At 45.1% G+C, this 27,057-nt stretch overlaps 1 protein-coding gene across 6 annotated transcripts in view; it reads left to right on the forward strand.

Moving 5' to 3' along the window:
• Window positions 1-26,079, forward strand: part of LOC147100545 (rho guanine nucleotide exchange factor 10-like protein) — a 179,007-nt gene extending 152,928 nt beyond the window's left edge. For all 6 annotated transcript variants that reach the window (XM_085966906.1, XM_085966907.1, XM_085966908.1 and 3 more), the window contains 7 exons: window positions 2,564-2,650; window positions 2,812-3,023; window positions 10,433-10,587; window positions 11,277-11,419; window positions 17,290-17,461; window positions 24,187-24,309; window positions 25,043-26,079. In XM_085966906.1, coding sequence (XP_085823032.1) covers window positions 2,564-2,650; window positions 2,812-3,023; window positions 10,433-10,587; window positions 11,277-11,419; window positions 17,290-17,461; window positions 24,187-24,309; window positions 25,043-25,566 — 1,416 coding nt within the window. In that variant the 3' untranslated portion in view covers window positions 25,567-26,079. The remainder of the gene's footprint in view (window positions 1-2,563; window positions 2,651-2,811; window positions 3,024-10,432; window positions 10,588-11,276; window positions 11,420-17,289; window positions 17,462-24,186; window positions 24,310-25,042) is intronic.
• The last annotated feature ends 978 nt before the right edge of the window (window positions 26,080-27,057 follow it).

Below are 27,057 nucleotides of genomic sequence, written 5' to 3' on the forward strand. Positions count from 1 at the left end.
ATGGTTATGAACAGTACTTGGACATGCACGGAACTTGTGCCGATTCTAGCTCCCTCCATGGAGTGTGACTGACAGATGGATGGATGATATTTTTCTAATTACGAGGACAGCGTAGAAGCAAACTGCAGCTGCCTGGGCTTTGTGTAGTGACTGACAGAAACAAATAATTACAGCTTTTAATTATCTTCCAGCATAAATAACAGTAATTTGCATGAGTGACTTCTACCTATGTCCCTTGCTTTTTTTTTAAACGTGAAAATTCAAACCATCTGTTAACTATTAAGTGCATTTATTTTCTAAGCACTTTAATCACATGTAAGGGAAGCTGATGGCAGTAGAACACTCATATATCTTTGTGTAACAGTATCTTGCTTCTCAACCCTTTGGTTGGCAGCAGGTCCAAGGAATTTTTAGTCTCCGTGTCGGCCAGTTTCAGCTCTTGCACTATGAAATGAAGACAAACACCAATATTGCACTTTTATTTTTGGGGAGGAATGAAAGGAGTGCTCCCCCAACATGTTAGCCACGCCACCAGCTTGCTCCAGAATATTTTTCAAACTGTCACTTGCCACGTTGTGAATGCAGTTTATCAGCAACACTACTTTGAGCAGTCTTCTAGCAGAGGTCTGGGGTTGGGCACAGCAGTTTTATCTTAATGACAACTCTTAGATTAGTCACTTCAATTCAGACCTGTCTTTCAGTTTATTAATGGATAATGCAAGAAGCGTGATGGAGACCTAGAACTGGATCAAGGGTGATGGTTTGCCTGAATACAGCTACCTGCTTTCTTTGTGTGAATGTTTCTTTCACATAGATTCCCTTCTTCAGCCGCCGATCTCCTGATCGTAGGCTGCCAACGAGTTATGGCTACAACCTATACAATCTAATGTACAGTACTTGGGGTCTGGCAAGAGGCAAAGAGTATGTTGCTGCAATTGCCCAGGTTGCAGTGTGTAACCTTCTATGTTAGCATGTAAATGCATGGGCCCAAATTCAGAAGCTGGAATTGGCTCATTCTTTTTTGGGCCCGGATGTCCTGAAGCCAATTATAACACCTCTGCTGGTTGCCATGGCTAAGGTCAATTAATAAGGTAGACTGAGGGTAAAACATTCCTGGTCTGGAAAAGCACACATCATTGGAGGAACTTGTATCCTTTTCCTGAGCATTAGTGATTTGATCCAGCGTAGTTGGAATGTTCTCAAGCATGAAACGTGTCAACAAATGAGGCCACTTATTATTCAAGTGATTCTAGAATAAATTTGAATCCATCGCTATGTTAAAAATGCGCCCTTCTGGAGATTGCACACGGTTTGTCTGCTAACATTCTGAAGCAACTACACAATCTTTACAATGCAGGAAGCTGCAGTCCATTTGGGATGGTTTGTCACTGCCATGTAGCAGTTCTGCAAACTTCAGCTGGGAGAGGAGATTGCTACCATCAGGAGGGTGAATTGTCCATCTTTCTCTAAAGGGGGAAGCAGGTCTGAGGTGACCGAGAAGTTTGGGGGTGAAATTCCACAAGGGTGGTCTTGATTTGTCTGTCATAACGTTTTAGTAGAAGAGCTGAGAAAATCTCAGATATTGGTCCTTGGGTTTTGTTTTTAATAAGTCCGGCGAGCTGCCGACACTCACTATGCATCCCCCAGGCAGCTCTCCAGTGAAGCGTAGGCCACTTTTGGGCCACTGCTATGCCGGCAGCAACCCTCAGGCAAGTGCTGGGAGGGGGAAGGAGAACTGGAGGGAGGTGATCATCGTCCAGCAGTGGTACCTACACCTGCCCATTTGTCTCTTGGTTTCAGGATTCAGGACTTTTGTTAAGATTTAAGTAGTATTGGTTCGTGGCTCTAATTGAAATGGGGCAAGTGAGATGCTGAGCAGAATACTTATATACTGTAAGAGGGGGTGATTTGTTCTCCGCTTTGGGTAAACCCAATGAAAATTCACAGAGCTCTTGTGTTTACACTGCTGAATTGGGAATAGGCTGATGGGATGTGTTTTCAATTTGAGAAACCTAGATTAAATTAAGGGCCAAAACCAACACAAAATGTTGACGTGAAGCTGAGGTAAATTGAGAAGTCATGAGTTAATGGCACCAAACTTTGCTCTTTGCTGGGGAGAAGGTGGAGAATGATTGAGCTAATGAGTTGAAATTTTGATATCCTAGAAAATTAGTGCAATTAGATCATGCAATGCAACTTAATTTTGATATCCGAGGATGCAGGGAGTAGGAAGTGTGTATGAGGTTGTGTCTTGGGCTTAGGACAGTTCAGAGGATCTAAGCCTTGAATGTTATTGAAGTACACAAATTAAGAGGAGATAATGGCAGATGGAGTATTGACGTTTCCAAGGCTGTTGTCGATTCTGACTTGTATAATTGTGTTGATGAGAAAAATAGCAAATACACATGGCTGTCACTCCCACATTGAGAGAAGGAGCTGTTCATTTGGAGAATGAGGATTGCTCTACTCTCGGGGGCTTTGTAGGAGCATAGCACACAGGGGTTGTGAAAATAGGAGTACATGTGCATATATTAACGACTCAAATGACTTTCTCTCCATCCAGCCTCAAGCAGCCCTTCACACTCCAGTGCAATCGTCCCTACTTGGGATTTCCATTGCCAGTACCTGTCTGGCACAGGGGTACCTTTGGGTAAGTTATTGTAACAAAGTAGGAAACAGCTAGTGATGCTAGTCATTCTGTACCATGTGGGATCTTGTATGTTTCATGCTAAAAGTTTACTAAACTATTTTTTTCGGCAGCTTTACAATAACTAATGTTTGTTTCTTTTTCTTCCTTGTGTCCTTCCGTAGATTGGCAGTGGGCGAGAACAGGGGCTGGGGCAGTTTGATCTTTTCTCGTTAAACCGATCCACTCCCAGGCACGTCAAGTCCTTTCAGGTCAGCTCCCGGGTCTTGTGCATGGAGTATATCCCTGAAACAGTCCGAGATGAGGAGGATGTGGATTTTCCAATGGAGAGGTCTGGGGGCAGCCCAATTATCGTTATGGGACTTCAAGATGGCAGGTAGGTGTCCACTTTGTGTTGGTGAATCACAAAGGCCAATAGCTTATAACTTGTTCTCCAGGGTCCTCAGTTGCTGTCGGTACCTTTCCTGTCGTCATTACATTATAGCACTACTGCCATGAGGGAAGAAAGAACTTGTATTTATCTTACGTCTTATAACATATCTCAAGGAATCCCACAGTGCTTCAAAGCAAATTACCTTGAAGTGAAGTCACAGTTGTTCTGCTGGCAAACCTGGCAGCCATTTTGTCCTCAACAGGGTCCCTCAAACAGTAATGGAATGAATAATAAGTTAAAGAAAGAATGTAGGGCAGTTGGCCAGAACTGTCTGCTCCTTTTTGAATAGTCCAATGGGATCTTTAACATCCACTTAACCTTAGAAGGCAGGTTGAGCTTTGGTTTAGTGACCCCTCCAAAAGACAATGCCTCTGACAATGTGGCACTCTCCCTCACTACGCCACAGAAATGTCAGCTTTGATTTCTGTGCTCTAGTCCTACAGTGGGAATTGAACCCTCAACCTTCCAACATCTGAGCCAAGCATCTGAAGGGATTGTTTTTTTTGCCAGGCTCCTCTGTGTAAACTGTGGCAAATATAAACACTTTGAGTTGGGCTCCATTTTTTTCTGGCTTTTAGCAGGTTGAGCAGTCACTCGCCAGTACAGGCCACAGTGATGCAGATTTTTTTTAAACTTGCTGACGAAGGTCTGTGCTTGAAAAGAAAGTCACAAATCATGATTATCAAGTAAGTGTGTGAACGCACAAGGTTGCACACGTTTAGTTTTTTTCAATGTTGCTGGTGTTATGCAATCCACCCTGCAAAGTAAATGAGGTGCATCCCATAGCATGAGTAGCTCCTAACTGGTGGTTCTGTAACATAAGCGTTATTAGATATTAAACTTTTGAGCTCACAGTTTACAAAGTAGCGAAAAGAAACTAAAATGTCAGACTCTTGCCTTGAGATTGTACTGTGCGATATTAGTGATAAAGTGTGAAATTTCTTGGCTGTTTTAACGAAGAAGTTTATTTTAAACGGTTTGATGCCTTTCTTTGAAAAAGCAGGCAAAGCAATTTCATCAGCGACGTGTTATTAATATTGCATGACACAATTTCAAAGCTTCTGCATTTTGGGATTTCTGTGATCTGCTTTTTATTCTGCCTCTGCTCCACAATGTTAAATGCGCTCACTGCGATCTAATCCTGTTACTTATGTTTATATTTTTTTTCTTGATAATCCTGGTCATACTTCTTGAATACTGTTTCTGTTTTGTGTAGAAGCCTTTAAAGAAAATGTGGGCACTAAATTGCAATCTCACTCTGGGACTATGGTGGTCGATGTGGGAAATGGGGCAAGATGTCACCCTGGTGCAGTGAAGAATTTTCTTGCAAGGTTGAAGAAAATTGTCAGGCTGGTTTGGAGGGAGCTTTATCTCCATCTGGTATCATGCGGGGCCATTTGATGCTGATACAGGTTGAGCGTCCTGAATCCAGCGACCTCTGGACCGAGGCCGAGCCGGTTTTTGTGTTTTTCCGGACTTCGGAACGTGTTTCTGATGCCCGAAGTCCGGAAATATCGCAACCTGGGCTCGGGCGTTTCATAGAAACATAGAAGATAGGAGCAGGAGTAGGCCATTCAGCCCTTCGAGCCTGCTCCGCCATTCAATGAGATCATGGCTGATCATCCAAATTCAGTACCCTGTCCCTGCCTTCTCCCCATATCCCTTGATCCCTTTAGCCTTAAGAAATATATCCAACTCTTGAATATATTTAATGAACTGGCCTCCACCACCCTCTGTGGCAGAGAATTCCACAGGTTCACCACTCTCTGGGTGAAGAAATTCCTCCTCATTTCAGTCCTAAATGGCTTACCCCATTTCCTTTAGACTATGACCCCTGGTTCTGGACTCCCCGGCCATCAGAAACATCCTTCCTGCATCTAGTCTGTCCAGGCCTGACAATTTTATAGGTTTCGATGAGATCCCCTCTCAATCTTCTAAACTCCAGTGAGTATAAGCCCAATCGACACAATCTCTCCTCATACGTCATTCCTGCCATCCCAGGTATCAGCCTGGTGAATCTTCGCTGCGCTCCTTCCATGGCAAGAACGTCCTTCCTCAGATAAGGCGACCAAAGCTGCACACAATACTCAAGGTGCGGTCTCACCAAGGCCCTGTACAACTGTAGCAAGACATCCTTGTTCCTGTACTCGAACCCTCTTGCTATGAAGGCCAACATACCATTTGCCGCCTTAACCGCCTTACCTTCAGCGACTGGTGCACAAGGACACCCAGGTCTCTTTGCACTTCCCCTTCTCCCAATCTTCTGGCATCAGAAACATGTTCCGAGTCTGGAAATGCCTGGGCCGCTCCATGTAGCGCTGACGCGTTTCTCCGCCCCCCCCTCCCCTTCTGTTAAAGGGGAGGGACGCTGCGAGCTCTGCAGGGCATCCGATGGCGCACACTAGGCCACCAGGGCAGCGTGGTGCCGTGGCCGCAGCCTGGCGGACACGCTTAGTGGAGCTGTGCAGATTAAGGCGGATAAAACACCACACTAAAGTTTTATTGCATCACTCGCATTTTTCATAGGATTTTTCAAAAAAAGGACAACAAAAGTTAATGGCTTTTTGAAGTACAAGTTGAGTGTCCAAAATCCGGAGTTCCAGATTCCGGAACATTTTACGGATCCCGGACGACCCTGCCACCAATCGTCCGGATTCCGGGTTCCGGAACTCTGGATTTTGGATGTTCAACCTGTAATGGGAAAGCGTTCCATTCGCCAGCACTAACATTCCTCACGACCAACACAAAATTCAAGGAAAGAGAAGGTAGAATGTTTAAATATAATTTCAGCAGCAGCGTGGTGTTGACAAGGCTAGAATGCCGACTTACAGCTGCAGGGCCTAGTATGGTGCCTGAGTTGCCAGCCTTGACGATGCCTGATGCTAGGCCCATGCGCAGAGGAAACTGTTGCCTCTCCGGTCACCTCTCCTGCAGGCCCATTGCAAAGCGACACTGGCGAGGGTTTGGGAAGCAAATCGGCTCCCCTGTCGTCTTGGCGGTGATGGTGCTTGGTGTGGAAGAAAAACAATTACTGAACCCTCCAGATCATCCACCAAAGATCAGCCTGGATAACCAGGATTGCAGATTGAACTCTGTCCCTTGTAAAGCATCCTACTTACTGAGGCTGTGCTTAATCCTTTCGACAGCAAGTTCTAGCTGTGGATTTAGTTTTTGAGCAGTTGTTGAAGCTCCCTGATTCTGTGCTGTGATACTAAGCTACACAAACCACAAGGTCTCTGATTCAATCCCTAATTTGTGCTGAGTTAGGGTAACAGTTTGGATACTACAACTGAGTGTCCCTGGGTTTGGACTGGGGGATGCGCCTGCTGAAAACTGACATTATATGAGCATTGGGTGAGAGCTAGAATAGGGCGAGGTACCAGAGGCGATTGGCACCTGTGGAACTGTACTACAGCAAGGACCCGTGCCTTCAGAACGGAGGGGGCAAAAGACTTTGAAACTACGTACCCAGGTTAATCTTCCAACAACATTTTTACAGTATATTTATTGACACACACCCTCCCAGATTCCTTCTATATGCCCAATACTGGGAAAACTTGCAAACTGGAGATATTCAGCAAAATGGAAGTGTACATGAGGTGATTTATCTGAAGGTCTGTTCTAACCATTTCATCAACCTGATCCCATTTGTCTCTAACAGTTCTTACCATTGAAAGTAATTGTGTGTGACATACTTTGAGACGTTTCTGAGCAATGTGATGGGGTGCTATAAAAATGCAAGTTGCTATTTCAAGAAAAGAAACAACTTGAGAGGCTGTAATACCAATTTGGAACAGAAGAGGTCAGCCAAGTTTTGTTCTCTTTGTAAACTCTTCAATATCACAGTTTTGGTGTCCCCCCCCCCCCTCCTGTAATTTCCAAGATATTTCAAACTAATTTGTTTTGAATTTATGTAATTATAATACTCCTATTTCTAAAATATTTATGAATAGTTAATTAATCCCGTGTGAACTTGCTTTACATTAGTGTGTCAGCTGTGGCTCCGTGGGTAGCACTCTCACTTCTGAGTCAACAGGTTGTGGGTTCAAGTCCCACTCCAGGGATTTGAGCACAAAACCTAGGCTGACATTTCAGTGCAGTGGGAGTGCTGCATGCTCTGAGGCGCCGGCTTTGTTTATTTAATCAATATTTGATCCCGCAATCAACATCACTAAAACATTATCTGCTCATTATCACATTGCTGTTTGTGGGAGCTTGCTGTGTGCAAATTGGCTGCTGCGTTTCCTACATTGCAACAGTGACTACACTTCAAAAAAGTGGCTGTAAAGCGCTTTGGGACATCCTGAGGATGTGAAAGGGGCTAAAAGTTCTTTTTTTCCCCTATTTTTTTTCTTCTCCCCACCCCCTTTTACCACGGAAAATGCTGACTCTTGCTGGGGACAGTTCCACAAACACCAGTAGCCTTCTGATACCTCAACTAAGCTGCATTTTAAAAGTCTACGCCTAGATAATGTTCTGGCAGATTATTCAACATTGGGGGGGGTGGGTGGGTGGGTGGGGACGGTGGGGTGGGGGTGGTGGGGTGGGATGTCACAGCAGAGCTCAATTTGTCCTTACCGTGTCATTTTGCAAAGGCAGTCAGTAGTTGTAAAATGCCCCAAGGCACTTCATAGGAGCATTATCAAACAAAATTTGACACCAAGCATAGAGATATTAGGACAGGTGACCAAAACCTGGGTCAAAGCGGTATATTTTAATGAGTGACTTAGAGGAGGAGAGAGAGGCTGCGAGGTTTAGGGAAAGAATTCCAGAGCTCAGGCCCAGGCAGTTGAAGGCACGGCCGCCAATGGTGGAGTAAAGGAAATCGGACATGCGCAAGAAGCCAGAATTGGAGTAACGCAGAGATCTCCGCGAGTTTGTAGGGCTGGAGATGGTTACAGAAGTAGGGAGGGGCGAGGCCATGGAGGGATTTGAACACACGGGTGAGAATTTTAAAATCGAGGCGTTACCGGACCGGGAGCCAATGTAGGTCAGCACGCGCAGGGATGACTGGTGAGCGGGACTTGGTGCGAGTTAGGATATGGGTGACCAACTCTGCATTCACTCTGCTGAGGGCCAGTCAGTTCAAACTGTGGCCACTATTCACGTGGTCAGAGAGTGAGTGTCGGCAGATTACTGAACTGTGGGGTATCACTGTTGAGCCTGATCCTGTATGTACTGAGGGAGTGCTGAACTGTCTGAGGTGCCATCTTTCGTCTGTCCTGTTAAGGTGGACGTAAAAGTTCCAATTGCACTATTTCAAAGAAATGCAGTGGCGTTCTTCCCCGATGTCCTGACCAATATTTATCCCTCAACCAACACCTAAAAACAGATTATCTGGTCATTATCTCATTGCTGTTTGTGGGACCTTGCTGTGCGCAAATTGCCTGCCAGGTTTCTTGCATTACAACACTTCAAAAGTACTTAATTGGTTGTAAAGCGTTTTGGGACGTGCTGAGGTTCTGAAAGACACCACATAAATGCAAGTTATTTATTTATTCTTTTTACCTGATGTCTACGAATGCTAATTGTCCGACAAACATTGGAGAGTGATGAGCAGAAACCACATACTCTTCTCGGCTCCGTATTCCCCTTTTCGGGGAGACGAAGGTCTATGCTGGCTTCCCCATTATTGCCCCAGTTGTGCTTGGCTAATTCTTCCCTGACCAGAGAGCGAACCTGTGCGCTCAGTGTGACTCAGTAATGCAATAGGTGGTGCATTTACCATTGAGTTTCCCCTTTTATCGAAACTGAATCTATTTGCCCAAAGGTAATTCTCTTTATTAGAGGAAATGGAGCAGCTATGCATATGCCTGAGGAGAAATAGTGTTTCCATCTATTCTGGGAATGGACAGGAAGTTATCCCATTCAGCACTGATTAGCTGGCCAGCACTGGCCCTGCTGATTAGATTGTGGCGAAGAGCCAAAAACACAAAACGATAACCTATTGACATGCTTAAAGAGCAACAAGCAATAAATTATAAACACATCTGTGTCCTATAGAGACATCCATACATTGATCTCTTTAGACTGATGCACTGGGGTACACATCGTCGAGCACTGACTGCCCTTCGGCACTTTGCCCAGGCAAGCAGTGAGTGTTGGCAGACTATATTCAGCTACGTGGAAAACTAGTGACCTGGCATTCCAAAATAAAGTGAAAATGCTGGAAATGCATAGCAGGGTTGAAAGAGATAAGTAATTGTTTTAAGTGGAGCACGTCATTAGAAATATTAAACAGAGAAAGTTAATCTCTCTCAAATGCTGATGGAATTGCTGTGCATTTTGTCTTTTTACTTCAGATTGCCAACACTTACAATTTCTGTCTTTCCTTACTGCCTGGCGCACTCTCTCTCTTTGGGGATTGGTTGGCCCCCCTCGTATACTCTTTTCCCCTGACGTGTGCACACAGGTTGTCTTCCTCAGCACCCAACTTTTGCACCCTATCTACTCCTCTAGCTGTGCACTTGGGAGTTGCACTGATTCCTACCTGCGTGTGATACAGCATACTTAACCCTAGGGCAGGTACATACATTTTAATGTCAACCTCTGATGTGGTCATTAGATCAAAGTGCACAGTAAATGCTGTGTGTCATGAAGCTTCATTGAAAATAAATAGTCAGCAAATCAATCATTTCAGTTGTCTCCGAGTTTGGGGTTGTGTTTTTCAATGGAGACCACGAACAAAAAAACGTACATCTTGATGTTATTTATTGAGAATATAGTCATCAAACAGTCCCCTATGAATGGAGGAAATGTATTAATAATGTAAATAAATGACCCTCTGCGAGGGAAGCAAAACATCGGATTCCAGTCAGACCATGAAGCAAGTAGGTTTTTTTTTGTTCAAAATTTTCCCTTCCTTCACCCCTCCTCCCCCGCTTGTGCAGACGCTGACTCCTTATTGGAATACAATTCCATAGGCAGCAGTTGACCTCTGCTACCTTATCATTCTTCTTGTTTCTCTCATCTCCCCATTAGATTTCAACCTTTACCATAAACTATTGTCCATCTTAAAGGGTACTTGAGCAACCTTCTTCCAGACCACTATCCATGACGCTCTAACATCTCTGTAGCTGAATCCGATTTCATTCTTCTCTGACGCTGCTCCTCTGGTCTCTGATAACTCAATCATGTATAAAAACTTTCAGTGGGGTGGAAAGGGAAGAAAAGGGAGAGGGAAGACCAGCAACAGTTCCAGGATTTGGAGCAAGGGAAGAAGATGATAGCACATGCCAAAAATTGACCCCCAATAGTTGCACAATAATTCCCTTGAAGTTTTATATAGGTGATGCAACTTGTGTCTTAATTTTGAGTTATCCACAAGCAAACTAATCTTTCTTTCTTTTCAGTGTGGTGGGCTATGGTAGTGTTGACATGGCAACCCAGTATTTGTTTATATTTAAAAGCCCCGGAGAGGTGCCTGTCATGTGCCTCGAGCATTTACTGAATGTCTTGTTTGCCGGCCTGCAGGATGGGACCGTCGCAATATACACCAGGACGAATGGTACGGTATTCCTTCCTCTGCACAACCCTGACCTCTTGCTGTGAATTGTAACACAAGCTTTCTCCTGGTTACCGGTGCAGCTTGCATCGATAACTTAACGTACTTTATCAGATCTGAGCCAAACATTATTGTGGGACAAAGGGGGGGGGGGGGCAGGGGGCTTTTTGACGGACTCAGTAACCCAAGCAAGAACCACACTGTAGGTTTCCAAACTGGGGTCCCTAGACTCTTGGGGTTGCCTGAAGAAGTCCCAGCTGGTCTGCCAAGATCAGGTTTCTGCCCCTTCAGATTTCTGAATTTTAAAGCACTTGTCCATCGGCTGGAAGTTGTGGTCTCCATTAAAATGGATGGAGTCGCTGCAGGATGCAGCTGGCTACTCCCAACCATTGACGTGGAACAATTCTGGTTTACCTCCATCAGGGGCTGTGGGACATGGGTGGTCCCTGTGGGGGTCCACGAGGACTATAATATTTACATTTCCAAACTAGATTTCACCTTTTTTGAAACCTTGTAATTATGGAGGTTATAGTGGATGTGACTGCCATTTTGGATTGGCTCCACTTTACAAGAATATTTGTATTCCCAGAGCGATGCCTCATGATGTTGGATCTTGATATTGTTCAGTGAATCTTATTCTGCTCTAATTCTTCCATCATTTTTTTTTTTCTTTCCTTCTCTCCATTTCCCAGAGGGAAACTGGGAGTGGGATACTCCCCGATCGGTAAAAGTTGGTTCTGCTCCGATCCGATCACTCCTAGCAGTAGATGACATGGTGTGGGCTAGCTGTCGGAACCAGGTCACGCTGATCAACATCGCTTGCTTCGCTATGCGGGTATGAGCACTGGTATTGCTACCAGATCGTGATACTCCTACCTCTTGAACGTTCTATCTGCATCAGCATCAAAAGATGCCCTTGATCGAGTTAGTGAGATCTAGATTCCTTCTTTCTGCTGCTGCCATTTGATCTCAAATCTGATGCACTGAGATACATTTATAAAGGAAATTAGTCTCAAAGAAAACCTAAATAACCATCTGTTTTAATGCAGAAATCCCTCAACAAGAATTCATTTATAATACTGTATGTAGAGAAGTTACAGTATTTCTGTCTACCAGCTAGTAATGCCTAATCCTGATATCATGCAGTACATAAAGGGGAGCCCATTATCAACTATGGTGCACTCCAGTAGCAAATAAAACCAATACAAACTAAACGAAGGAAGGGGTACAAAACCACCATATTATAAAGAACGCACTTTGGAGCTTGCTCTGAGGTAGTAACCCATTTTTGGGTTGTTTGCGGTTTGTCAACACCTGTGTTACAATGGGGGAAAAAGTCAAAGTTCTTTACATTGTTACCAAACTATGTCCTATGTTTTTAATTGGTAAGTTTTGGTCACCTGTTCATTGGCCCTGTGGTGGCTAGGTAAACATTTGTTGATTAGGACGGGATTTCCTGTAATGCATGGGTCAAGAGGTGATAATTGTACTTGCACATTCTGTTATGCCTGTAGGTGGAATGAAAATGGTTCAGTGAAAGTCGTATCTAGTGGATTTTACCTAATGAGCGTTAGATTATTGTTGCGACTCATTAACCAAGGTGAACGGCCGAGGCCCATGGTCATAGAATGGTTACAGCACAGAAGGCGGCCATTCGGCCCGTCGAGCCCGTGCCGGCTCTCTGCAAGAGCACTTCAGCTAGTCCCACTCCCTTGCCCTTTCCCCGTAGCCCTGCAAATTTCTTTCTTTCAGGTACTTATCCAATTCCCTTTTGAAAGCCACGATTGAGTCTGCCTCCACCACCCTCTCAGGCAGTGCATTCCCGATCCTAACCACTCGCTGCGTAAAACGTTTTTTTGCAGGTAACCACCATGAGATGACAGTGAGCCATAGGTTGGTGCCCACAAATTTCACTGAACTGATTCCATACTGCCTATAGGTACATAAGAATGTGCTATTAAAGCTGACCCAGATGTTTGAGGAAATGCTGCCAAGGCTGAAAAGAGTGGGCGAGCAGATGTGATCAAAGTAGTAATTGGGTTATACCAAACTAGGCTGTAGACCACAGCTGGAAGGGAAGACTGAGGGAAGTAAGGAGTTCTACAATCTTGAGGACTTCAGAGAATGAGTTGGAATTTGATGATTTTAACACAGTGCGGACTGTAGGGAGGTGGAAGAGTGTGTAGGATGGTGCACCTGGAGCTTGGAATACGAGGGAAAAATTAGAGGAGCATTGACTAGTATTAATAGAACAGAGAGTAGAAGTTGGGGAGTCCATTGGAAGAGAGAGGAGGGTGTTTTTTAATTTGATCCATCTACTATAGGATGTCTGCAATCTATCTCACTTTTTTGAGGTGGAAATAAAAATGTGCACCTGCTATAGCTGTGACTGTTCCCAACTGCCACACCAAGAAGCCCTTTGTTTTTAAGCCTGCTGCCTATCCAATGACTGCTTCTCTTGATAGTCAGTAAAATCTTTGCACAGCTGGAGCCATAAATTCATCATCTTGACGATGTAGGACAATTTTAGGATGCATTTTTAAATGATATGATCTCTTAAGACTTCGCATAAAAACATTAAAAATTCATATTAGCTATGAGAAGCTTGAGCCATTTGCATTACAAAGTGGGCAAGAGAGTGTGTGCGCTGCAGAAAATGATCTTTGATTAATTTCTGTGAGAATATTTTATGAAAGCCACATGAAGCAAAAAATGGATTTCGATGCTCCCAACAGCAGCAATAGAATTAACTAGCAGATGTTGCTTTCTGCTCCAACACCAGAGTATTGATGCAGTTCCTTTCAGCACAATGCGTGCTCTAATCCATTCAACCTTAAAGGGGCACTGTTGTCTTACTTGGCAGACTTTGACATGCAACACAATCCTTCAGAGTCCGTGGGTTTACCAATGCTCGAATTTTCTAGAACTGGAAAAATCCATTTAAGCCTCAGCCTTTTTGCCATATTCCTCCATTCCTTCCCTTTTCAGAAATGCCCCTAAATTATCTCTTGAACCTATTTTTATGCTTCAATGACCTTCCATGCGCAATTCTGTTACCCTTGGGTAAAAAAAATTCTGCCTGACTTTTCTTAAACTAAATTTTAATTCGTGTCACCTGGTATTTGAACCGTTTACCATAACGCAATAACCAGATCTCTGCTAGTGCAGCTTTATATACAGAAGGCAGAGTAGCATCTTTTCTTTTTCCTTGCCTGATATTTGCCACCATCCTCCCCTTGGCACCTGAACCGAGATAGGGAATTCTCTGAGGAATTGTTAGCATTAACTTCAGGCTCACTGCTACCTGGCCTAGGAAATGGCTGCCAAAAGCACTGTGCCGTTGGATATCCTACTTTTCCAATTGCTGCTAACCAAACCCTCTCATTTTAGAGTACCCAGCTACCCAGAAAGGTCAATGCTGGCATACTTGCTGGCCACTTGCCCAGTTTAGTGCAGGAACTCTCCATCTCTCTATACTGAGAACACACCTTCAGTGGCCCACCTCACATGAAGTTCTGTGCAGCAAGCAGATGCAATGAAAGAAAGACTTGCATTTATATAGCATCTTTCATAACCTCTGGACGTCCCAAAGCAGCTTTACAACCAATTAAGTACTTTTGAAGTGTAGGCACTGTTGTAATGTAGACAGCGCGGCAACATATTGCGCACAGCAAGTTCTCATCAGCAATGAAATAAATGATCAAATCGTCTGTTTTCGGTGCTGGTTGAGGGATAAATATTGGCCAGGACACCAGGGGCAACAACCCTGATCATCTTCGAATAGTGCCATGGGATCTTTTTGTGCACCCGAGAGGGCAGACGGTGCCACAGATTGACAACTCATCCGCGAGGCAGCATTTTCGACAGTGCAGCACTCTCTAGGCACTGCACTGGAGTGTCAGCCTAGATTTTTGTGCTCAAGTCTCTGGAGTGGGATTTGAACCCACAACCTTCTGACGCAGAGGTGAGCCGTGCTACCCACTGAGCGAAGGCTGACACCCGACGATGCAGCTAATGCACCTCGACTCCTTTTAGCATGATACTTTGTGAATACTGCCACAAACATTCTTATTTGTATCTTCCAAAATTTTAAACATAAAATTATCTGATTATAGAATGAATTTTTAAATCTGAAATTAGCATTTGAGTTTTGCCTAATTTGTTTTCTTCTTGGGCTAAAAATGAGATCACCTAGCATCACACTGAGATTGGTGAACTTTAAGAGCAATTTATTTCTGTGTATGATATTTTTTGGATCAACTGAGACCGGGGAAGTGGGAGAGAGAGAAATCTTGATCTCAGCTAGTTTGTTGGAATATGCTCCTTATTCTTGAGAGGGACTGAATGTTCTGTATCTGCCAAAGCATCTGTCAGCAGTGAACCAGAAGAATTAGTTATGCTTGCAAGGCTGACTATGCTTTTTTTTTTCCTCCTTCAGATAATTTTTTTTTTAAAGCACAAAATGGATCTCCGTAAATTCAGCTGAATCTGACAGTCTGTGCTGTAAATTCTAAATATTCCGCGTGTGTTTTTTCTCCTCTTCCGAAGGCACTGATTCTTACTGGAGTACAGTTCCACCGGCACTGGTTGCCCTTTCGCTGCTCTGAAGAGGCCTTTCTTCAAGTGTGAGCCTAGATACTTGAGTGTCAAAAATGATTCCGCTGTGAAGGCCATCACAGCCGAGCCAAATCCTGCCATCGCCCAAAGTATTTTCCAGCAACCTCTGCTGGTTAGCAATAAGGAGCAGGAATGGCGGCTGAATTGTTTTCTAACTCCAGCCTGCTGGGGCCAATTCTAACAATCTTTTGGGTACTCTGACTGAGAGGAGCTAACTCAGTACATGTGGGCATCTAGCCTGGGACCTTCCTGAAGTGTACAGCTCAATAACACATTGGGCTATGCATTTGCCACTGAGCTACTTGGGGGATCTCATGTGTTGTGTTATATGGTGTTTGTTTGGCATTCAGTAATTATTCTCATTGATTTTCTTTTAAGTTATAACAGCTGCGTCCGTGAAACATCGCTCCCAATTACAGTAATGTCCATGTTCCTTCTGAAGTGAATGCACACGTTACCGTTTTATGTTGTTGTCGATGGCCATTCTGCCTGTTTTATAAAGAAAATGGGACTGGTGTGTGATTAAATAGGTTCCACATTGCAGTAAAGGAGAGAGGCCTGATTAAATCACAAGGTACACTTGAGTACGTTAATCAGCTCAGTTCACCATTACAGAGCAGAGCTAACTCGATCACTCACCGCACTTATTAATGAAGGCTTTGGGATGAACTGCCTTTACATTGATTGGGAAAGTTTTCCATTTTTCTCTGTCAGGAACTTGGGAGTTTGTACTTTTTTGTCTTGCTGAGTTATATCGATTGTTGGTGCCAGTTTTATAATTGGTTCAGTCTGGAGGAAGCTAATGGCGCTATCACCGTTTGCACCATTGTCTTCTGGCGTGTCTGCCTTTTGGACTGTGCCCTCCAGCCCTTTGCAATTGGCCTGCTCTGTGCATCTGATTTCTGTTGAAATATTTATGCAGGTGGGACTGGGTGGCGTTTATTTGTATACTGGCCTTTCACCACTTAGATTTAAATCCAGTCCAGACTGAGAGAGTAAGAGTCTTTATTTCTCTCTTGTTTATAAGGATACTACACATAATTTCAGGTTGCCTCAAACCAATCCCTAGTGGGTAAAGGCCCACAGCACAAAAATGCCTTAAGCTGGCAATCTCACTCCCAAAGCAACCTGAGATGAATTTCGAAACAGGAAAAATGTTACTCTGGCATACAGTAGAGTCCTCTTCCAGGGAGGGACAGAGTACAAAAAGGTTTTCCCTGCAACTAATTGTGTTGCATCTGACCTAGGAGTTCTTCATAACACTGTAGCGCTAATTATAACTCTGGGTGTGAATCGGGCGGGCGGGGGCTAAGGCGTGCAACAAGCCATCCTGACCTTGCCCAGTGAGGCCGAGATGTTTTTAACTGCCAGGCCTCAACTGTGTGGCACCGGTCAGTTGTCAGCCCAAAACCGGCGGGAAATGGCAGCTAGCGGGCAGGAGCGGAATGTCGGGCTGCAAAGGCTACCACCAGGGACCGAAGGACTGGTCTAAATGGAGGCCTAAACTTTCCCCGTAGTGCTCCGGAGCACACCAGCTCCTAGCCCCACATGGAAAGTTTTAAAATAAAATGTGAAACCTTGCCTCTTCCGTCCCCGACTCTACTGCCCACTAGGCTGGTCTGGTGGAAGAACCACAATGACTTCCCTGTTCAGGCCCATGGTTAAAAGGGCAGCTGAGTCCCGATTTCATCATCGGCGCCCAAGCTGCATAGTTAGAAAAGGACCCCACTGACATCCGGTAGATGACCATCTCGCCTGCTTAGAAGAGCAGGTTAAAACCGTAGCCTGTGTGATCGGTGCAGGATATCAGCGGGTGATTCCCACGGGAGATTTTAACTGCCCTCCCGCCAAGGTTACAATTGCGACTTGTGTGCCTGAAATAGGAAGGTGTTCCATTTCTTTAGTACTAATTTGCCCAGTCTTGAATACAAAAATTCAGCAGAATTTTTATATCTAACAGTAGGGAGTCATCTCTCATTTTCAGTTTCCCAAAAAATTTAAATTATCTGGCTTGGCGCTGCTTTGAAAGCAAAGTCATGGCGCTTCTTTCGTAAATAAACTGACCTTTCCCTCCCCGGTATCTGGCAGTGTTTTGATGCCCACCCTGATGAAGGGGTGAACGTGACCCATATGATGAAAGCTGGCGGTGGGGTGTGGATGGCCTTCTCTGCAGGATCCTCAATTCGATTATTTCACACAGAGACTCTGGAAGATCTGCAGGAAATCAATGTCGTTCCACGCAGCACGCTCTTCACTCCAGGTAGGATGTTCCTCACTGTGCGCAACATCTGCAATTTGTTTGTTCTTTGGCCAATGTTTTTTCACGTAAAGGCCGCAATGCCAGCCTCTCATTTAAAGGCGGTCCTTAGGAATAATACCAACATACACCAAGTTATGATGAGGTGTGAGTCTAGGATCCCATGAAGTAAATTCCTAACTTCAAATATAGACAGAATAAAAGACTTGCATTACATAGTGCCTTTCACGACCTCAGGACGTCCCAAGCACTTTCCCACCAATTAAGTAGTTTGAAGTGTAGCCTCTGTTGTGATGTAGGAAAGACGGCAGCTAGTTTGCGAACAGCAAGTTCTGACAAACAATAATATGATAATGACCAGTTAACCTATTTGTTTAGTGATGTTGGTTGAAGGATAAGTATTGGCCGAGACACCGGGGTGAACTCCCCTGCTTTTCTTCATAGGATCTTTTACATCCACCTAAGAGGGTATACGGGGCTTTGGTTTAATATGTCATCTGAAAGACGGCACCTCTGACAGCGCAGCACTCCCTCAGTACTGCACTGGATTGTCAGCCTAGATTTTGAGCTCAAGTTCCTGGAGAGGGACTTGAACCCACAGACTTCCGACTCATTCGAGAGTACTACCACTTAGCCAAGGCTGACACCTTGTACAGGAAACTCTCGTTTAAACGGCACCTAATTATCCGGAATTCTTTAATAACCAGCAAAATTCTGGAGTAGGTTTTGAGGCTTCTGTATACTGTATATTTGTGGCTGTGTAACCGGGGTTCTTGTACCTTTTGCCATGTAACCATGGCTCCTGCACCTCTGGTTGTGTAACCTAGTCCCCTGTGCCTGTGGACCAGGGCTCCTGTGCCTGTGGACCGGGGCTCCAGTGCCTGTGGACCGGGGCTTCAGCGCCTGTGCCTGTGGACCGGGGCTCCAGCGCCTGTGCCTGTGGACCATTGTCACTCCATGTCCTTTCTTCGTTATCCGGAATTTTTAATCAACCGGCACCATCCCGGTCCCGTTGGTGCCGGATACCAAAGAGTTTCTTGTATGTCACTAGGCATACTGCAACCACTCATCCCTCTTCCCTGGAAAGAGAGAGGGGAAAGGATGCTCCTCCTGCACTATATGGGAAATCAGGGACACTTCCTGTGTCCCTGACGACCACGTGTGCGGGAAGTGTATCCAGCTGCAGCTACTGGCAGACCGCATTGCGGCGCTGGAGCTGCGAATGGATACATACTGGAGCATTCGCGATGCTGAGGACGTCGTGGATATCACGTTTAATCAGTTGGTCACACCGCAGGTAAAGGCTGCACAGGCAGGAAGGGAATGGGTGACCGCCAGGCAGAGTAGTAGGCGCAGGCAGGTAGTGCAGGGGTCCCCTGTGGCCATCCCCCTCTCAAACAGATATACCGCTTTGGATATTGTTGGGGAGGATGGCTTATCAGGGGAAAGCAGCAGCAACCAACTTCCTGGCACCATGGGTGGTTCTGCTGCACGGGACAGGAGGAAAAAGAGCGGGAGAGCTATAGTGATGGGGGATTCTATTGTAAGGGGAATAGGTAGACGTTTCTGCAGCCGCAAACGAGACTCCAGGATGATATGTTGCCTCCCTGGTGCAAGGGTCAAGGATGTCTTGGAGCGGCTGCAGGGCATTCTGGCGGGGGAGGGTGCAGTTGTCGTGGTGCATATAGGTACCAACGATATAGGTAAAAAACGGGATGCGGTCCTAAAAGCTGAATATAGGGAGTTAGGAGGTAAATTAAAAAATAGGACCTCCAAAAGGTAGTTATCTCAGCATTGCTACCAGTGCCACATGCTAGTCAGAGTAGAAATAGAAGGATATTTCAGATGAATACATGGCTAAAAGAATGGTGGAAGGGGGAGGGATTCAAATTCCTGGGACATTGGAACCGGTTCTGGGGGAGGTGGGACCAGTACAGACTGGACGGTTTGCACCTGGGCGGGACCGATGTCCTAGGGGGAGTGTTTGCTAGTGCTGTTGGGGAGGGTTTAAACTAAAATGGCAGGGGGTTGGGAACCTGTGCAGGGAGACAGAGGAAAGGGAAGCAAGGATAGAAGCAAAAGACAGGAAGGAGAAAAGCAAAAGTGGAAGTCCGAGAAATCAAGGGTGTAAATCAAACAGGGAAAATAAAAACTGACGGTAAAAGCTTCTATACATATGTGAAGAGAAAAAGATTGGTAAAGTCAAGCATAGGTCCCTTGCAGTCAGAATCAGGGAATTTATAATGGGGATCAAAGACATGGCAGACCAATTAAATACATACTTTGGTTCTGTCTTCACAAAGGAGGACACAAATAAACTCCCAGAGATGTCGGGGAACATAGGGTCTAATGAGAGTGAGGAACTGAATGAAATCAGTATTTGTAGGGAAATGGTGTTGGGGAAATTGATGGGATTGAAGGCCGATAAATCCCCAGGGCCTGATAATCTACATCCTAGGGTACTTAAGGAAGTGGCCCTAGAAATAGTAGTTGCCTTGCTGGTCATCTTCCAAAATTCTATAGACTCGAACAGTTCCCATGGATTGGAGGGTAGCTAATGTAACCCCACTATTTAAAAAAGGTGGTCGAGAAAAAACGAGGAATTATAGACCAGTAAGCCTGACATTGGTAGTGGGGAAAATGCTAGAGCCCATTATAAAAGATGTAATAGCACAGCACTTGGAAAACAGTGACAGGATCGGACAAAGTCAACATGGATTTACAAAAGGTAAATCATGCTTGACTAATCTACTGGAAATTTTTGAGGATGTAACTGGTAGAATAGATAAGGGAGAACCAGTGGATGTGGTGTATTTGGACTTTCAGAAGGCTTTCGATAAGGTCCCGCATAAGAGACTAGCGTGCAAAGTTAAAGCACGTGGGATTGGGGGTAAGGGATTGGGGGTAAGGTACTGACTTGGATAGAAAACTGGTTGGCAGACGGGAAGCAAAGAGTTGGAATAAATGGGTCTTTTTCCAAGTGGAAGGCTGTGACTAGTGGGGTACCGCAGGGAGCGGTGCTAGGACCCCAGTTATTCACAATATATATTAATGATCTAGATGAGGGAACTAGATGTAATATCTCCAAGTTTGCAGACGACACAAAGCTGGGTGGGCGTGTGTGCTGTGAGGAGGATACAGAGAAACTCCAGTACGATTTGGACAGGTTGGGCGATTGGGCAGATGCAGTATAATGAGGATAAATGCGAGGTTATCCACTTTGGTGGCAAAAACAGGAAGACAGATTATTATCTGAATGGCAATAGATTGGGGAAAGGGGAAGTGCAACAAGACCTGGGTGTCCTTGGGCACCAGTCGCTGAAGGTAAGCAGCAGGCGGTTAAGAAGGCAAATGGTATGCTGGCCTTCATAGCGAGAGAATTTGAGTACAGGAGCAAGGATGTCTTGCTGCAGTTGTACAGGGCCTTGGTGAGACCATACCTTGAGTATTGTGTGCAGTTTTGGTCGCCTTATCTGAGGAAGGATGTTCTTGCCATGGAGGGAGTGCAGTGAAGATTCACCAGACTGATACTTGGGATGGCAGGAATGACGTATGAAGAGAGATTGGGTCGATTAGGCTTATATTCGCTAGAGTTTAGAAGAATGAGGGGATCTCATTGAAACTTATAAAATTCTAACAGGACTAGCCAGACTAGATGCAGGAAGGCTGTTCCCGATGGCGGGGGGAGTCCAGAACCAGGGGTCACAGTCTAAGGATAAGGTGTAAGCCATTTAGGACTGAGATGAGGAGGAATTTCTTCACCCAGAGAGTGGTGAACCTGTGGAATTCTCTACCACAGAAGACAGTTGAGGCCAATTCATTAAATATATTCAAGAAGGAGTTAGATATATTTCTTAAGGCTAAGGGGGATCAAGGGATATGGGGAGAAAGCAGGGACAGGGTACTGAATTTGGATAATCAGCCATGATCGCATTGAATGGCGGAGCAGGCTCGAGGGGCCGAATGGCCTACTCCTGCTCCTATCTTCTATGTTTCTATGAATATGCAGCCCTTAGTTTTAGGGGGGCCCTTTCACTTCCTCTGTAGTTGCTGGGATAGCTCTGTTTCCTAATTTTCTTGCTTTGTCTCGATGGCCAGTAAGAAAAGGAGCAGGAACAGAGTTGAATATCATCTCTGGCAACATCCCACAGATGCAAATAAGGCTATAAGTGAGGGGAGATGGGCTGTAAGTGGGCCCCAGGTTGTATACCAGCTAACGTGTCCAATTTATGTTGCGGTAATCATGACACAAAACTGGAAATATTTACAGTGCAGTTGTGAGTTTTTGACTTGAAGCATCATTTAACTTTAATGTCCCTAGCTTTTTTTCTGCCCCACTGTAATAAAATTTTTATTTTAGTGTAAGAATTGCTTTTACAACCACTGCTGCAGCATGTTAAATTAGCATCCATAACAGGGGAGATGATCCAGTAATTTTGAATTTGTACAGTTCTCCCAATTATTCGCTATACCAGATCACAAGATTATTATGGATGAGCTGGGTGTGGAGTGCGACTAGAAGTGTCTGAGGGGGGTGTGGAGTAGGACTGTAGGAGTGTCTGAGGTGGGGGGGGGGGGGAGTGAGACTGTAGGAGTATCGGGGGGGGGGGGGGAGTAGGACTGTAGGAATATTTGTGGGAGTGGGACTGTAGGAGTGTCGGGGGGGGGGAGTAGGACTGTAGGAATATTTGTGGGAGGGGGAGTGGGACTGTAGGAGTGTCGGGGGTGGGGGGGGGACTGTAGGAGTGTCGGGTGGGGGGGGGACTGTAGGAGTGTCGGGTGGGGGGGGACTGTAGGAGTGTCGGGTGGGGGGGGACTGTAGGAGTGTCGGGTGGGGGGGGGACTGTAGGAGTGTCGGGTGGGGGGGCTACTGTAGGAGTGTCGGGTGGGGGGGGTACTGTAGGAGTGTCGGGTGGGGGGGGGGACTGTAGGAGTGTCGGGTGGGGGGGGACTGTAGGAGTGTCGGGGGGGGGACTGTAGGAGTGTCGGGGGGGGACTGTAGGAGTGTCGGGTGGGGGGGGGACTGTAGGAGTATCTGAGTGAGGTAGGGAGAAAATTCAAATAGGTATGGATTTTTTTTTTATACTAACCTAATAAAATTTTATTGGGATTTTTTTTGTGTTGCACATGTCTGATTCGTAGATAGGATTTACAGTATATGATTTCGAAAGGAAACTCGAGAGTGGAGCTGCATTTTCATTTACTGGAGAATCAACACTGAAATGTGAGGTGATGCATTTTTATAGGAAGAATGAGGAGGGACTATTCATACTAAATGGTACAATTTTAAAGGGGGGTCCAAGAACAGAGACCTGGGGGGGTTTGTGCACACATCTTTGAAGGTGGCAGGACAGGTTAACAAAGCAGTTAATAAAACACACGGGATCCTGGGCTTTATAAATAGAGGCAGAGAGTACAAAAGCCAGGAAGTTATGCTAACCAGATATAAAACACTAGTTCGGCCCCAGCTGGAGTATTCTGTCCAATTCTGGGCACCACACTTTAGGAAGGATGTGAAGGCTTTGGTGAGGGTACAGAAGAGATTTACTAGAATTGTATGAGGGATTACGGTTACATGAATAGACTAGAGAAGCTGGGGTTGTTCTCCTTGGAGCAGAGATGACCAACAGCAGATTTGATAGAGGTGTCCAAAATCATGAAGGGTTTAGATAGAGTAAATAAAGAGAAACTGTTTCCAATGGCTGAAGGGTCGATAAACCAGAGGGCACTGATTTAAGGTGATTGGCAAAAGAACCAGAGGTGACATGAGGAAAACGTTTTTTACGCAGCGAGTGGTTAGGATTTGGAATGCACGGCCTGATAGGGCGGTGGACACAGAGTCAATCGTAGCCTTCAAAAGGGAATTGGATAAATACTTGAAGGAAAAAAAATTGCAGGGATATGGGGAAAGAGCGGGGGAGTTGGACTAACTGGACTGCTTTTCGAAAGAGCCAGCACAGACTCGATGGGCCAAATGGCCTCCTATGGAGACTGGCTTTAAAAGCCAGTTTTTCAGCCAACCAAAAGCCCAGAAGTAATAATTGACCTGACTGCATATCTACACAGATCAATCTTTACTCATCAAACATGGAAGGGGCTCTGTTGACATAATTCATCTGCCAGCTCCAGTGCCCAACTGTACCTGGATAAGGAAACACATGTGATACTGGAAAGGTTAAATGTCGTAACTTTTTTGGGAATACAGAGACTGATGGATTGTCCAATGGGAAAGCAACCCCAATCTCTGGACTACAATCTGTTAAGCTATATTCTGTATATCTTGCACTTTGTTATATGCTTACCGTCACTAATTAATCACCATGTTTCTGCTGGCTTTTAATGTCTATAGTTAGTGGCTGTTGAAAGAAATTGCAAATGGTAATGGGAGCGACCAAAAGGGAAAAGGAAAAGGGCCAGATTTGTTTAAATGACTGGAGAGGTTCTGTCACATCTGACTGTATAAAACCAAACTCACGGTTTGTTAGCACCTGAGGTAGTCTGATTTAACAGCCTCCCAGTCACTATCCTATTACTAAGTTCTATTACTAATTGTAGAATTAGTGATTAGATAAAGGGGGAGGTGGAAGTCTAGAGGGAGTACTCTTTGTTCAATAACATCTATTTAAATGTAAAGAACATATGATTGTTCCTAGACCTTCCTTGTGCTTTAAGATCATCAAGACTTTTGTACATTGGTATTTATTTTCCACTTCCTCCTCCCTCATTAGGCCAAAGGAACATTTTGGTGACCTGCTTGCTGGTTTGCCAAGGGATGCTCTGGGTCGGGACCAATCAAGGAATATTGGTTACTTTACCAGTACCGAAACTTGAAGGCATTCCAAAAGTAACGGGTAAAGATTTTTCTCTCTCTCTCTCTCTTTCTCTTTGATCACAATTTTGGAACTTCTTTCACAAGATGAGTCTTGTTGGCGTTCTAGAAAGAATAAAGAGGGGATGACCTGGTCACTCAACATCAAATAGCTAGGAGAGAAAACCTTGTGATATAGCACTACAGTAAATGAAGGTGTGCCATGGAACATGTAAGTGTGGATCCAGCATTGCACATAATTTACTACTAATTGGCACCAAACTGGTACAGAAATTTAGACAAGCTAAAAGGATGGAAATATCTTGTAGATGTAGCAAAGGGTGCGGTTTTGAGTTGGGGGGTTAAAGCATGTTGTTGGGCAGTGTGGAAGGAGATTAACTGTCCTGTAACCAGTTTTATAACTGACTGGAAGTGCTGGTTATGGCAGTGGGGAGGAAGCTTTATCCTGCAATTAGTCTGCATTATACTTGACTTGTGAGTGCTTGATGGGATACTGTAAAAGAAGCATGACTCTGCATCGAACCCTTGCTGTAGCTGACCTGCTTGATGTTGATGGTGTTTTTTCTAAAAAAAAAAATCCATCTTTTTGCATCATTGCCTAAACTGACCTCCCTCCGTGTGTAGCACACCTGTTAAGTGGTCCAAGTTAAATTCAAACCGTAGTGACATTGGGAGAAATGCAATTGGGGCGACTCTACATTGTGTTTTTAGTAGTGTTCCCAGTCAATGATGAGTTCTGTTTCTCTTCTGTGTAGGAAAGGGAATGATCTCGCTAAATGCGCACTGTGGACCTGTGGAGTTTCTGATCCCCACCATTGGCTCTCTGGACTTGGAATTACTGAAAAGCGAATCCACGGAGGACATGCCGGAATACCAGCAGGTGGATGGCAAAGCGGACTCTTCTTCCCAGGAATCCCTTCAGGATCAGCATGGTCACCTGGATAAGAAGAAAGGGATCTTGCTGCGTTACAACCTACGCTCCACCTCCCATCTGCCCGGTCAGTTACTGTCGACGCACAGCGGCGAGCCTCAAGCCAACGGGAGCTCCCTGGAGCACAGCATCGAGGACGGTTCCATCTACGAGATAGTAGACGACCCGGACGTGTGGGTTCGAAGCAGGTCTTCAACCCGAGAGGTTGTCCGAAAAGAGAAGGTCCGCTCGGTCGCCATTGCCTCCGGAGGCAGGGGTTACCAGAACTTTAACAGAGACTTCAAGCCAATGGTACACAGCAGTAGCGAAAGCACCCTGCTGATTTGGCAGATTCCACTGACCCTGTAGACTTTGTACAGATACCCGTTTGTAGAATGTGTCTACCAGAAGTACACTCCGTTCAATTGCCTGCAACTCTAAGGGTTTTGAAGAGAAATTCCGCTTTACAAACCGGGTTACACGCCCAATTGTCCGGAAGTTGTGCATCCCTGAGGTGTTTAGCATGAAGATTTCAAAGCAGTCTTTACCATTATTAGGGGTTGGTGACTCCATTCGCATTTGGCACTCCCTTTTAAGGAGGACTCGTAGCCATTACTCTCTTTTTTTGCCCTACATTTCTAGGGGTTGGTGAATGGTGCAGTGCACAGAAAGGGGGAGGGTATGTTGTGCCATAGGTTTGCTTTTTCTCCCTCTTCCCTTATTCCTTCTCCTCTTTCTCACCCTCAAGTCACTAAGTTGTTAGCCCTGTGCTTGCTGCTTTGGGAAGGTAGGAATGTTGATGTCATTCCCAGGTCACACTTTTTTTTTCTCCTCCTAATTTTCACACCTTTTTTCCTCCTCCACCCCCCCCCCCCCCCCCCCCCGCACCCCCCACCCAGAAGGTGCTGACTCATGCTGGGGCATGATTCCATGGCGCTGGTAGCCCTTTGATACTGTGCCCAAGCAGCCACTCTTCATGTGGGAACCTAGACATTGAATGTCTTTAGGCTAAAGCTGAACCCTACACGTGCACTTTCCAGCAGAAATCACTGGATAGCAATCGGGAGTGGGAACCCTGGTCGCTATATATATATATTTTCTCTTTCACATCCTAACCCCCCACCACCACCCCTTCCCAGCCCAGGAGTTCAGAAGCCAATTGTCCCCTGCCACTATTGCATTCTAAATGGCTGGCTTACAAATGGTATCGGTGGAAGGACCTCTTGAGCCTCATCGGCCTTACAGAAAAATAAATAACAGGGAGCAGCAATGGGTTTTGTGAAAATAAAGTTCTTTGTCGGATGCAACTTGTGAGCTTGATAACTCAACAATTCTATTTCAACTATTTGTGTATATTTAATTATTCTTGTAACAGTTTGAAAACTGGTGCTGATGATCCTGGTCTCACTTGACACATGGGTACAAATAGCCAGATTATGGAATACCCAACTTCATCTTAATCCATTCTTTTCTAATTGCAAATAATCTACTATGTACTACATCTCCCAACAAGTTTGAATTGTGACTTTTGTATTCCTATTATTGGTGAAGTTACAAACTTCCGTTATCTTTCCGATGGTCTCACCAGCTCTTTCGCCACCTTGGCTGAGCAGGCAGACATCTTTTCTCAAGCCTTCGCCAATGCAGTTCCGCCGCTGGTTTTGAGAAATACATAAGCAGCTAGAAGCTGAGACGTCCCCATTTCTTTCACACACTCTGCTGGTGTGTATGTGGAGTCCTATCAGCAGGCCCCTATACCATCATGGCTGAGACTAAGAATGTACGGGGGCAGAAAATTGCAAGTTCCAACCTACATCCTAACACTGGGTGTTGCCAAATGTTCTCCCACATTAGATTTAA

The sequence above is a fragment of the Somniosus microcephalus genome, chromosome 25 (genome assembly GCF_052327205.1).
Source record: "Somniosus microcephalus isolate GS21.2 chromosome 25, FLI_Smic_1.0, whole genome shotgun sequence".
In the NCBI taxonomy this organism is placed as follows: domain Eukaryota; kingdom Metazoa; phylum Chordata; class Chondrichthyes; order Squaliformes; family Somniosidae; genus Somniosus; species Somniosus microcephalus.